At 51.0% G+C, this 13,108-nt stretch overlaps 4 protein-coding genes across 4 annotated transcripts; 1 reads left to right on the top strand and 3 right to left on the bottom strand.

Moving 5' to 3' along the window:
- Nucleotides 1-112: 112 nt before the first annotated feature.
- On the bottom strand, nt 113-2,851 carry CONPUDRAFT_53544 (uncharacterized protein; the record flags this gene model as incomplete). The annotated part of the gene is made up of 2 exons (XM_007769127.1): nt 113-508; nt 566-2,851. The coding sequence occupies 2 exons, from the start codon at nt 2,849-2,851 to the stop codon at nt 113-115; spliced, it is 2,682 nt and encodes an 893-aa protein (XP_007767317.1).
- A 1,304-nt stretch (nt 2,852-4,155) lies between these two features.
- CONPUDRAFT_164564 (uncharacterized protein) lies at nt 4,156-6,347 on the top strand (the record flags this gene model as incomplete). The annotated part of the gene is made up of 7 exons (XM_007769481.1): nt 4,156-4,699; nt 4,786-4,915; nt 5,123-5,504; nt 5,585-5,691; nt 5,814-5,901; nt 5,959-6,121; nt 6,180-6,347. 6 exons carry the CDS (start codon nt 4,156-4,158, stop codon nt 6,097-6,099), a joined length of 1,392 nt encoding a protein of 463 aa, XP_007767671.1. The 3' UTR covers nt 6,100-6,121; nt 6,180-6,347.
- A 274-nt stretch (nt 6,348-6,621) lies between these two features.
- CONPUDRAFT_164562 (uncharacterized protein) lies at nt 6,622-8,373 on the bottom strand (the record flags this gene model as incomplete). Its single annotated transcript, XM_007769480.1, has 4 exons — nt 6,622-8,022; nt 8,091-8,144; nt 8,202-8,279; nt 8,344-8,373. 4 exons carry the CDS (start codon nt 8,371-8,373, stop codon nt 6,622-6,624), a joined length of 1,563 nt encoding a protein of 520 aa, XP_007767670.1.
- A 3,069-nt stretch (nt 8,374-11,442) lies between these two features.
- CONPUDRAFT_143475 (plant expansin) lies at nt 11,443-12,159 on the bottom strand (the record flags this gene model as incomplete). The annotated part of the gene is made up of 3 exons (XM_007769479.1): nt 11,844-12,159; nt 11,664-11,792; nt 11,443-11,588 (listed from the first exon to the last, which is right to left on the bottom strand). The coding sequence occupies exons 1-3, from the start codon at nt 11,929-11,931 to the stop codon at nt 11,443-11,445; spliced, it is 363 nt and encodes a 120-aa protein (XP_007767669.1). The 5' UTR covers nt 11,932-12,159.
- Nucleotides 12,160-13,108: the final 949 nt, after the last annotated feature.

Raw genomic sequence — 13,108 nt, 5'->3', positions numbered from 1 at the left:
GAGGATATTGATGGAATGTGAAGGGTTTGGCGTGACGTCAGTGTAGTGTAGGTGGTGTGCACGCAATTTGAATGAGTATAATGCTATAAGAATGAGAGACAACAAAACATACCTATAGTTCGATATCGTCTCCTCCTGGGTCGTCATTCTGAAGGTCTGTGGGGTCACCTATGTAAGTAGCGACATCAAATCCAGGTTTTTCTACGAGGAAAAAGCGGTCTTCGGCAAGTCTGGTGCTGGGGATGGTGGGACAGTGCGGCGGCATTGCAATGAGCGATTTTATTTGACGGACATCGATTACGGTCGCGGATTCTTCACCCAGATGGCGACAGGTCCATAGTGTCTGTGAGGACATGCGAAGGAGGTCGGGATCGGGTTCGGAGTATTTCCAGATCACCGCGACTGTGCGAACGTCTTCTGGAGCATCCAGGTCGTCAGAGGGAGGCGCCATGTCGATTTGTGTGTAGTAGATTACTTCTCCAATATGTAGTCGGCCTTCGTGTTCGTACTGACAGTGCAATATATTAGCTTTTGCCTATTAAAAAGAGAGATCTATGTGGCTTACCTTGATATTGCGAGCTATCCGAAGCTGCGCTCGCTGCGTGGCATTCTCTCGCCACGCCGACCGGGTGATCTGACCGTTGGGTAAGTGTAGTCGGGCCCATCTGCGAAGGCGATGCGGCTCCCGACCCATGTAACGTGCTAAGGCAGTGTGCGCGGACCCTGTCGGAAACATACGGTAGCGGTCTCGCGCTCTCAGTAGAAAATAGCCGTCCCCGACGTCTTCAGCCAGCGAGGACATCGTCGGGGGAGGATCTAGCTCGGGAAACATCGCCTTGAGACCATTTTTAGCGCACCGTCTGACGCCTTCTCGTGAGTAGTTCTCGTACGGATTCGAGGGCTGTCTGATCTCGCGGCCGAGGTTCCCTATAGTCCGTTCCATAGTCCACTGAGCGTAGCAGATAGGCGGCCCCTTTGCGATCGTCTCGTCGACCAAGTGCGTTACCTGATGAATACTATGACGAATAAAATGGAGGCGGTCTTCTCGTTTTTGATAGTAGAGGCGCTCGTACTCTTCGTAGAATGACATAAAGCAGCGCTGGGCCTCGAGTAGTTCATCCAGAGAAATAGAATGTTGGCTGATGATTCGGAAACCTCGGATAAGCTTGCATATATTCATCCAGTACTCGAGGGGCAGGAGCTCGTACATGAGCGCGGAGACGTAGCCGAGCAACCAGATCTCAAATTCAAAAGTCCTGTAGCCCGACGTTAGCTCTTGCTGGATGTTGCGGGCCTTGTGATCGAAAAGACCAGGAATATACATGCCGAGCATCTCAACGTCGAGACCGTGAGCTGCCCAGACGTTCTCGTCGCGTAGAACTGCGAAGGGCCATGTCTCGGGGTGATCGTGCAGGCCGTGGTCGATCTCGCCTCTCCAGAGTTCGACGAAGAGATTAGCTAGTAGGCCGACTAGATGCATTTGATCGGGTGCGAGGCAGCGAGGAACCTGGAGGGTGTGCTTGGGGTGTAGACCGAGCAGTATGCTGGGCTTAGTTAGCCCTGTGTCCCTTCTAGCCCTGTCGTATGCTGTGATCCCTTTGGCCGAGACAATCTTCTTCAGATTGTCGTAGTAGTCCGTCGACGCTGTGGGTGGGAGGTCGTAGACAGATATATCAGCGTGATTTGATCCTGGTAAATCGTACGGCAGATCTGGGCGGGAGAGCGCTGGATAATAATTCTTGCCGTGAGTTTTGCGTCGCCCGAGAACCCCACAGTACATGCGGCACCCGTTTTTGCCGCAGTGACCGCACATTCCGTTGAAGTATGTGAGTCCGGGTCCGTCAGCAGTGGCGAGGAAGTGGTGGATGTGCGATTTGTATCCACGTTGCTGCGATGCGTTCCAGATGCCGAGACCTTCCCTCTGAAGGGCTGAGACATGATGATACCCGGGAAAAAGAAACGAGTCGACGTTACGAGGGTTCTTGGGACCAGGAATGAAACCACCGGGGAAAACGTGAGTTTTCTTGTAGCGCTTGTCGGGCGAGAACTCGAGTATAACCCATATATACATCCAGCAGTCTGAACCTCTAGTTTTGAGGAGCTGGGCGCCATCGAGAGAGGCCATAACGACGATGTCATCGTCGGTGATCTTCTGCTCGATCAGAGATTGTATATAGTCAGTGCCACAGATATAATCATCAAAATTTTGAATAATCCTCCCGTTTCGAATCGCGTCTTCGAGGACCTCGTGAGTCTTCCTGACGCGATAGCTGAGATCTTCGGCTGTCTGTCGATCTCGAAAGAGCGCCTGGAGAATCGGACCAAGGGGAATCGTATGAAATTTGCGTGATACACGTTTTCCACTGGCCTTGAGAATGTCCTGGTCATAGCGATGTCGTCCACACTGAGAACAGCGTTGATCGTTCTCGAAGGGGCCAGTAAATGCCAGACAAGTATCCCAGCACATGTCGAACTCAATAGATGAAACACCAGTGATCTCGGTTATGAGTTTCTCGAGAGCCTCAAAGTGGAGAAGGCCATCTGCGTCAGCAAAAGTCTGGGCTTCCGACACTCGTATCTTTTCAAATGTGTCCCTCGAGGAGTGTTCGAGGGCAAAATAGCTTCTGATGCTGTGTTTTTGCAGGGGAGTGAGAGGCGTCGGGGGTTCTTGAGGCGGATTACGCAGTCGTTCGATTGTTTCTGGTGTCAGTTTCGAGACAGGATCGTCTAAGGAGGCATTGGCTATCCTCTTGATGAATCCGAGCGCGTTCTTGGACTTCTGGTTTCTAGCGAGACGGATGAGCTCGTCGACGTCTACCTGTGGGTATACACGAGCTTCTTGCAACACCATTTCGAACTCGGGGCCCTGATAGATAATTAGTTAGACGGCTATGACATCAGATAGATTGAGAAAATATACCCTGTCACTGCCTGGTGGCGGTGGGGAACTTGCAACATGCTGTTCATCAGAGTTATACTCTGGTTCTTCAGCACGAAGACGTTTCTCTGGAGTAGAACGAGAGTCGTCGCCTTGGTCGTCGCGTGCATGCTTGCCCAGAGCGCTAGATCGATCACTAGATTGATCGAGATCGACAGAGTCCCGAGAGTCGCCAGTAGTCTGCTGCCCAGAACCTGAAGCCAGAGGTTGATTCGTTCTGTAAGGATTCTCGAGATGACGCGCATTTCCCTTGCTATAAGCTCGGAGATATTCGCGTTCTTCCTCAGTCTCAGCCAGACCGAGATGTGTGCGAAATGTTCGCAGGGCAACCGAGTGTGGTTTGCCGCCATAGTAGTACTTGCATATGCAGTCGACGCGTTTGTTGGGAACCACAGCATTGGCAGGGTTAGCCTTTGCGTTACGGAGCTTGCCAGCGCGATCGGGCATGTCGAGGTGCAGGTTAGACTTATGTGATCGATTTTTTTTGCAGTGCTGCATGCACACGGCGCAGCGTCAATGCCATTGCTATTCGTAGGGACAAGTGTTAGGGGATCTTATGCTCGTTTATGGTAGCCGAGACGCGTCTCGGTCACGGGTTTTTATTTTGCAGAACACGACATAAGATCACATAGAGCGTTTCCTAAATTGGGTCAGGTACATAAGATTGCCTAAGAACACCTAATGCCCAACAACCGGTTTTCACAGGGCATGATGAAGGGATTATCGGCATGCGACGGCCTAGAAGGCTGTATGGAGGGTCGGCGGTTCGCAAACACCGACGTTATATATCTGACGAGCTGTCTACCCAGCCTCTCTTTCCGTCGCTCTTTTGCTGCCTCCGCTACGTCCAGCCTCCTCAACCCCTGGTCCTTGCCTATGCCCGACCCCTTCCATGGCGGTGTTGACCAGTGGCCGTTGGCGATCGATGGTTCACTGACGTCGCCTGACCCCGCGCGTCGCGTGCAAAGCTGTCTGCTGCAGTTTTGCCCACGCTCCGGGCTCCGCGGGCAGAGGAGATCGCCTGCTCCGGCCTTCGAGGCGCCGGTGGTCATTTACTAGTACTTTCTGTCGACTCGTCTCTGGGTCTTTGAGCTTTGTCTCAGCGGTGTACACTCGATCCCATTTCACTGCTATAGAACGTCTCCACTTTAAAACCTCGACCCATAATAGACTCACGATTTCACAACGCTCGCCCACTAAACGCGCAAATTGACGCAATGCCCGCCAACGACACTGCATTGAATCCACACGGTTCGGAATATTCGATTCCTGTCTTTGACGTTGACGAGGCCGCTCGTACATTCACATCCGCCCCTGCAACAACAACCTCACATCCTCAGCCGAGAATCGATGTGAAGACGTTCATATGCCCACCAGACCATGTCTATCCCCTACACATTATCGCGAAACGGTATACGTTTCCTCGCCCACCGCCAAGTACAGAAGAGGAGAACGAAGAGGAAGGATTGACACTGCTTGTTCTCCACTCGACGTCGTTTCATAAGGAGACGTGGGAGCCGACGCTGCGAGAGCTAGCTGGGGTTATTTTTCGGAACCGGCAAGGTGACTCACAGCACGACAGCGAGTACAAGAAAGGAGGAGAAGGGAGGAGAGACGTGAAGGCGGATGCCAAGGCGAAGAGGGAGCGAGGCAGGCTTTGGGTGGACACTGCGTGGGTCGTCGAATGTCCGAACCACGGCGAGAGCGCGGTACTCAATCGCTCTATCGTTCGTGGGGCTCCATTCTTTGGAAACTGGAACTGTACGTCCTCTATATTCCTCTTGTTGCCTTACTCTGGACCCGCTAAACTTGACATGTACCCATTCGCTGTGCATATATGCGTGCAGTGGGATGCGAAAAGTACGCTCAGGCGGTTCACCGATTCATTCGTCTCGCACCGCGCTCCGCTGGCATGGACTTCTGGCGGAGAGGGATAAAGTTGGTAGGACTCGGACATTCGCTCGGGGGAGTTGCTGTGTACGTCCTTCCGATTCCCTATCTCTCTCTTTTCCTCCACCCCCCTTCGGTCCTCTTGCGGCCTCACACTCCCTTTATCGGTGTATGCATCTCGCTATCCTTCCAATCGTGGATATATGCGCACCCCTCACCTTGGTCATCACCACACGAACCATAAACTAACCCTTCTTCATCGGCCGTGGTGACCTAAATGAACACACGGAACAGCTCGACGCTCTCAAACCTACATCCTCTCCTCCCCCTCCGCACCCTCATCCTTGTCGAACCCCTGCTCAGCCCAGGTCCAGACGGAAACAAGAACATCGAAGCACTGCGCAAGGACCTCATCGCCGTCGCATCAAAGCGCAAGAACCGATGGCCATCGAGAGCGGATGCAAGCGCTTATTTCGAACGGTTGCATGCCCGCATACGAAAGTCCAAACAGAAGGCCCAGAATTCGGCGGGCGATACCAAGGATCCGTCGTCGCACCGGCTGGGTGGATGTGCGTGGGATAGCGATGTGGTGGGTGCTTTCGTGAAGTATGGGGTCTGCGAGAGCGAGGATAAGGCGGGAGGGGTCGAGTTGGCGTGTACACGCGAGGAAGAAGTGGTACGTGCTTTCGCCCTCATTCGTTCGTTTTCATAGGCTCAAGTTTCTCAATATCGTTTCACGTGGGCTTGTCTTGACAGAACATGTACAGCGAGCGCGACGGCGCGACGAAAGCCGTTGGCGACCTCGACGTCACGTGCGGGCGCTTACCCGTACATGTCGTGTTCGGGGAAGCTGGGGACTACGTGTGCGTTCAACTTCTCTCATTTCCGCTTTCCCTCGTCACTCTTTCATCGGCCCTCCTGCTTTTTACTCCGCGTTTGCCTCCCGCTTGATAAATTGGGCGCTTAATGTGGCGGAACTTTTCAGGCCCAAAAATGTTCAAGACGCGCTGGTTGACCCACGTTCGGGCCGACGGTTCGAGAGCGTGATTGAGATGGGCGGAGTGGGCCATCTGGTGAGTTGTTCACCTTTTCAAAATCATCTACAAGGGAAAGTGCTCAAGGCCGACCAGATACCCCAGCAATCCCCTCGGGCGCTGGCTAGCGCGCTCGCTGGTATCCTTGTCCGTGAATGGGACTCCAATGGCTGGTCTTGGGAAAGAAGTGCTGCTGCAATGACAGCGCTGGGGAAGCGGGAGAGGGCGAAGCTGTGATGATACAAAACTTCTGAAAAACGCAAGTCTTCGTTCGATGTTTCTGTTGAGCTTCTTTGATAACGGTGATTGGTTCCTAGGTTTAAGCCTTCATTTTTGTCTGCGGAGTTACATCTTAGCACGCAAATCCGTGAAAGACGGCGCGTCGTTGTTATAAGGGTGGTGCTCCCTCTCATATCACGTTTCTGATTGAGAATGATGTAGTGAACTACAACCATGAAATTTGATGACATGTACCGCTGAAGAACACGAATACATCAATGAATGATGCTCTTTACAGTCAGCAACGATAGTGTAGAGCAAAATACCCCAAGTAATGATACCATAAGAGGTACGCACGGGTATCTAGGCGATTTATATGCAGCATAAGTGAAATAAATATTATTATGATACAGCCAGCCAACATTGCAAGCAATCGAATAAAGAAACCGATAACCGCCCAATCACGAAGAACATTCCATCTCATTCTAACGCTCGTGTTCCCGAGTAAGTAGTTATTCATCAAAGATGGCTGACATAGCCTTAGGAAACAGCGCGAACCAGGTCCTCTGCTGCTCCGCTCGCTCTCACTGTAGCTGTCCTCCGGCCGTGCCCCGTCTGAGGCCCTTCCCACCTCATCAATTCGTCTAATCGCTTTTGCGCCTTCTCCCCTTCCCCATACCTAATGTCCATCGTGACGTCGAATATGCCTAAAAGGCAGTACGCCTTGTCCTCTGGACGCTCCGTCTCGCGCTCTTCTGCCCACTTGTGCTTGACGTCCCAGTTAGCGAGGCCGGGACTGAACCCGTCTGAGGTGAGATATCCAATTTCGATTCCAGTAACGCGTTTGATGGATGCGAGCCATTCGGGGTCGTCCTTCTGGTTGAAGAGACGTCGGGAGTCATCGGCACGCTCCAAGGTTCGCCAGTTCTTGGAGTAAAAGCGAAGCGTCTTCGGCGCAAGTAGTTCCTGTAAGGTCCAGCCACCGTAGAACCATTCACAGTGGCCGAGCCTGTGGCGTAGAAGCGCGTCTAGGGCATCCTTGTCGGGGAGGACATCTTCTCGGGCTGAGGCGAGGGCCCTGGCGGTCAAGCGCGACAGGGAACGTGGAAGGCAACTTACTGCTTTTCTTTGGGCCAGGCTCGGATCGGGGAGATCATGGAGGTAGACGATAGTGAGCGCAGAATTTTGGTACCAATTGAACATCGACGTGATAGACTCCTGCACCTCGCTGCTACTCCCTTTGTCGATGCAACATGTATCCGCCCAGGCCCACCGGAAACCGTGCTTCCACGCTGTGCAGCAGAACTCCCGGAGCTTCTTCAAACCACGCAATCGTCGGCCTGCGAGATCGACTTTATAAATGCTGGCTTCCAGCTTCAAGTCTGAAAACAGGACCTCTTCGTGCTTGAGCCAGCGGTGAGAAAACATGGCGTAGGAGAGAAGGTTGCGGACACGGCCATCCAAATTTCCTCTCGTGAACTCGACGACGCGAGCAATATGCTTGTATACCTCTAGAACAAGGGAGCGGAGGATTCCTGTGCGAGGGAGGTCGTGTCCTGCGAGGACGCTGGCCCTGTTCCATACGAGAGACTCGACCTGCATGTTTGTTGCAGCGCCCTTTGCTAAGGCGATCTTCAAGAAGTTGCTGAAGAGCTCGTATGGTACGTTCAAGTCGTAGGCGGAGCGTCCGAGAGATAGCTTCTGCTGCTTCGAGAAGAAGCTTGCAATAGAATCGATAGATTCCGAGGCATATAGGGAAATTCCTGCACGTTGGAGGTCTTGGCTCAGGACGTCGCCACGCGTTATGGACGTGATATCGGGATGATTCATGATGTTGTCTTTGATAGCGCCGTGGTCTTGCAGCATTCCCGTTTCCGTGTCAATGAGACGGATAGGCATGTCTGAAAGGGCTTTATTGACCGCTTCCTCAATGAGAAAGTGCTAGGATAGAGAGAAAATGGGAATGATAAGTTCATGAATTTATTACAAAAAAAATCCAGATTACATACCGTGGTCTCTATTCCTTGCTCTAGTAAGTTAGACTCGGACTCTGGTTCGTCGTACTACATGTACAAAAGCGTGAGCTCAGATTACTCACGGTGCATAGTCCCTGCACTTACCATCGACATGGGCTCATCAGTCCATTCTTGGTTGCCATCGTTGACATCGGAAGGAGCCGAGAAGTATGAATCGGTGAGCTATGGAGACGACCTGAAATAGTTAGGGCAATTGATATTTGGTAAGGATAAAGTATGCTCGCACGGTTGATTGCATGCGGTCGTTGCCGGACATGGTGACTGGATGGGTGCGATAAGTAACGGAAAGCGAGGAGCTGGGTCAGCGGTTGAAGTATCTAACGTCCCAGCCATGTCGAGCACAGAGCTTTTATACACCCAGATTCTCTCCCAATAAACGCATTGGTAAGGGCAAGGGACACCTGAGCACGAGGCATCCATGCAGCAGGAGGTGAAGGCGCGCCTGGTGTGCGCCGTCACGGTGCGCATAGGTAGTGCGGCGAGGCTGTTCGGTGGCTTCCTACCGTGACTCCGGAAGCTGTTCCGGGAACGCCATTACGGCTTACACGCGTATTGGTGAGCGGCTGGATAAATGTAGGGCTCGGAACGTACAAATCATGATCGTTCCTGAAGCTATTGTCTTAACCGGCGCCTTATAAATTATTCGTCTTTCAGAGGAAAACTTTGGTGTTTGTGGGAAAAAGAAAGAAGTGGTGTACATATCTAAACAAGAGTGATACGCATCCAGTGACAGCTCTTAAAGGAAAAAGAGGCTGTGGCGAGATCATCCTTGAGAGCTCAGTACGCGCTCGTAATAACACCACAGCACCTGCCACCTACTGTGGCTACTTTACCAAATAGCCTGCGTCTGTCGGGTTAACTGAGACTGAGATGCATATACTACATATCAACATGAAAGTTATAATCAGCACTGTTACTTGTACGGCTCCCTGGTGGAAGTATCTCCATGAAATTACCCAGAACATGATTGACTAGATACTAGTGATTTACAAGGACAGCGGAAATTCTAATGTTCTTAAGTGTAATTTTCGTCGCGCGCTGTAGGTTAAACAAGTGTTTCATAAATATAATAAAATAAAGCTATTGCTCAAAAATTGATAGCGCCGCGCTCCAGTGCACGGCAAAGCCCGTTACCTTTTACCTTTATAGTAGTAAATATTTTCAGAAAGCGTCTGACGCGCCGATGTACTTTCTCTTTGGGTCCTTGACGCTCAGGTGTGGCTCGTTCACAACCGTTATTGTATGGGAAGTGACCGGACCTTCAAGGAAAGGATGTCATCCGGATTTATATCTTCAATCATATCCTACGAATACCACACGGTGATATGATGGTGTCCAGACAATGCGAACTTGAAAATATCCATTGTGAACGTTCCGGATTGTTTACTATGTCAGCGACGTCCAGCCTGTGTATAAGGATAATAGTAGGTTTGGCGTACAACACTACCGTACACAGCTGAGCTGGCTGTTACCAACTTCGAAACCATTCCTGACTGCAAACTCGTCGATAACATACTACTGTGTGGAAGAGATTCTCTGGCAATGCGGGAGCTTCTATGCTGCTGACGAAGGCTTCATGGTAAACGACGAACTTGGCTGGTACTTCGCTAAATAAGGTCGTACATTGTTATCAAGGGGACAAATTAAAGGGAAGGGCAGTGTCACAAAAGCGATTGTCTGACAATAACTTGTCTCAATGCAGAAAATGGCAGCGCTGCAGGCACCAGTCACATGACTAGAGCCGATTTTTCAATCGCACCGCGAAGAACTGGGACGTTAGTGAGACCCTCTAACCCAGTTACCATAGACGGTAACGGGTATATACCTTTTTGCGCGATGATGCGGACGGCGGGGATGTCAGACACGTTGTTTAAACGCGGGAGTGTGATCTTTCCCAATCTGCTTGGAATTAGCCCATCTTTGAAATATGATGAATGAGATGACTAGTCGCCTTTCGGCGTTCGTGAATCCCGGATACGAGTCCGCAGCTGTAAATTAATCAGTCTCTATTGTTATCGGCAGTTACTAAGGCAAGTACGTGATCCTCACCCGCGAAGTCTTTAATTTTGATGCGATTGAAATGAGGGGCGAAATGAAGGCTTCGAGGCTCACCCGACGCCAGGTTAGCATGAATAACACGCGGATTGAGCGTGGAAGCTGGCGGGCCTCAATAATTCTGGGTGCTCAACATGTATCGCTTCCCGACAAAACAAGGCCAGCTACGGTATGACAAACATGTGGCCATCGGGGATGTTTCTTAGCCGCTTATAGACACACTGATAATTGCAAAATCGGGGCTTACAAAGAAGGGCCTGAGACTCGAATCGGTCAGAACGCTCAGCCGAGGAGATGAGATAACTGAGAGGGCAATTTCTACTGACAGGCGTGGAACAGCACGTTACGGACAGTGTCACTATATGTGGTACGGCGCCTAAAACTATTTGTCTTAGAAGCATATATACATCTCACCTGCTGCATTTACTTACTTGGAGTAGCATCACGCTTACCGTATACGTACTGTAAATTGTCGAGGATGGTGAGAATTTGCTTCCTATATCCCATCTCCAGGTGATTCATGCAATGTTCATGGATGACTAAGACGCTCTCGTGCTTCGACTTGCATATCCGCGTCTAGAAGACCTCATATCAAGTGTGGTATTTGGTAGAGAATCTGTTATACATGACATCCTACAGCCTCTTCTGTCTCCTGAAATTTCTCGACCATCTGAAATTAGGCTCGCGTTCGAGCCCCAAATTTTAAGCGCCGCCGACTCTATTTCTGACATTCCATCAGATAAGTACCTTTGTAAGCTCCGGCTCCACGACACGGCAATGTTTTCCCTTAGTAACTACCCACATGAGGTCTCCAAGTTCCTACAGGACTTCTATTTGTTGTCTGGACTAGGCTAAGGTTGGCGCTAGTGCTTTCACGCTGGGCTTAAACCTCCGGCCTCATCCGAGTTTAGGCGCCCGTGATGAATGCGATGACCCATCATGCATCAACCTTCACGCTGCTTTATGGCTAAGCAACACGGCACAAGTACTACAGTACTATGCTAACATGGTAAGCAGCTAATTGTATATCCTGACATCTTAGTTCACCTGGATTCCATAGGTATCGTATGCAACCGGTAACATGGTCCAGAAGACGAATACATTGTTGCCATTAGCAAACAAAGAAATGGCTCACGCTCGATTCAATGCTCCATTGCGCCTATGATAAGCTATTTCATTAACTTCTACATACTGAATAACTGATTTATCCGGAGTATAAGCTTGATAAATAGCAATAATTATGTATCACTGCAGTGTTTCAGACGTGTGCTTAAGCGAAAGACCAGGTCACGTTCTCGAGCTTGAGCTGGGAGAGATCAGCAAGCTTGCCGTAGGCAGTGGGCGTGAAGTCAAGGTCGGTGGCCTCACAACCGTTGCAGATGTCGGTGAGCTTCACGGTGACGCTCTTTCCGTTGTCTAGCGTATCGCACGCAATTCACTCAGTATGCGTTCTGAATCTAACAGGAAGCGAAAAGGGGGAGGATTACGAACAGGAGGCGTTGATATCCTTGTTGCAGAGGGATGCATCGAAGACCTTGCCGGCGATGGAAACAGCCAAGTCAGTGTCCTTGGTTACAGCGCCGCAAGCGCCTGCGACACCATTTGAGGAGTGGTAGTACCCTGAAATCGAAGAGTAAACCAAAGGACTAAAACATTGCCACGGTCACGTACCAGTGCCGGTCTGAGTACCAGTGGGGACCGAAGCTGCGTTGGCAGCAACGACGAGGGCGACAAAAGCCAAGGCCTTAGAAGCGAACATCTTGAAGGGTGCTTGAAATAGATTGAGGGATGGCAAAGGTACGCTGAAGTCGGTTTTGAGCCCTCCAAGCGGTCCTCCTTATATGCGCTGCTTCGTACACCGCGCAGAACTCGGCCTTCCGTGTGAGAAGTTCGTCGACAACGAGTAGGTGTTGCGGAGGACATAGCCAAGGTCTGTTAGCATCGCGTCGTTGCCGTATCATCATGACGCGAAGAAGGGTGGAGGCATGTACATCCATACGACACGAAAGCTGCCAACGCATCGACTTGAAAACTCGCGCATGAAGCCGCGGCGGAGGAAAGGCGGCAAGGCTAATGACGAGCTGGCGCCCAGAGCATTGTAAGCACAAGCCTGTAGTCTCCGAGGTAAGCTTTGAGTCAAAAACAACCTTGACCCACTTCTTAACCGTGCGGGATGTCGATGGATGTAGAAGACGCACTCAGGTGACCAGAGCGAGCACAAGTGAGCTGGTCAAGGTTGCGGCAGCGTTGGCAGGATCGCGGAGCGCGTGGAACCGCGGTCAAGTGTTTGCTCGCGCCAAACAAATACGCCCCTGAATTGGAAGTCACTACCCTACTTTGGGGTTAAGCTCCCCAAGTCCATCGTCGTGTGCCGGTACCAAACGCTCCGGGCGGTGTCCCTCGGTCAACCAGGCAGGGGCCACATGTGGGTCATCTTTTATGACATTGCAATCGTCAGAACACGTTCATAATTCCCTGAAATCGCTAACCCTGGCGAGGCCCAGCTAAATACTTCGAGCTACCCCGAATACTAGTAATAGTGGAACTTGGAGCGAACCAGAAGGCATCGCAAGTCTTACTTCAGTTTAGAGCCATGTATGAAGGCACGCCAAGAATGCTGAAGGAATAGCTCACTTCACTCTGGGTTTTGTTACACCCGGATTGAAGCAGTCGCCATCAATGTCACCACATGTTATTGCATTGTATTAAGTACTCGATTGTTAACACTCGTCGATGCTGTTCTTGCTGACGCCCCCGTATCGCCCACATTGCATCCATCTCCATCAGCAGCCAAAGTGTCTGCAAAGCTCCAGAGGGTGAGGGGGAGGATCCCGAAAATGAACAGAATATGGTACATGCACCCTTAAGCTTGCCTGTCGTCGCTCTTTGAAGAAATCTGATGAAACGGCTTGCTTTTTGCGCTTTCGGCGATTGCC

This window comes from Coniophora puteana, assembly GCF_000271625.1.
Source record: "Coniophora puteana RWD-64-598 SS2 unplaced genomic scaffold CONPUscaffold_5, whole genome shotgun sequence".
In the NCBI taxonomy this organism is placed as follows: Eukaryota; Fungi; Basidiomycota; class Agaricomycetes; order Boletales; family Coniophoraceae; genus Coniophora; species Coniophora puteana.
Note: the sequence above shows the minus strand (reverse complement) of the source record. Positions and strands in the feature narration are given on the sequence as shown.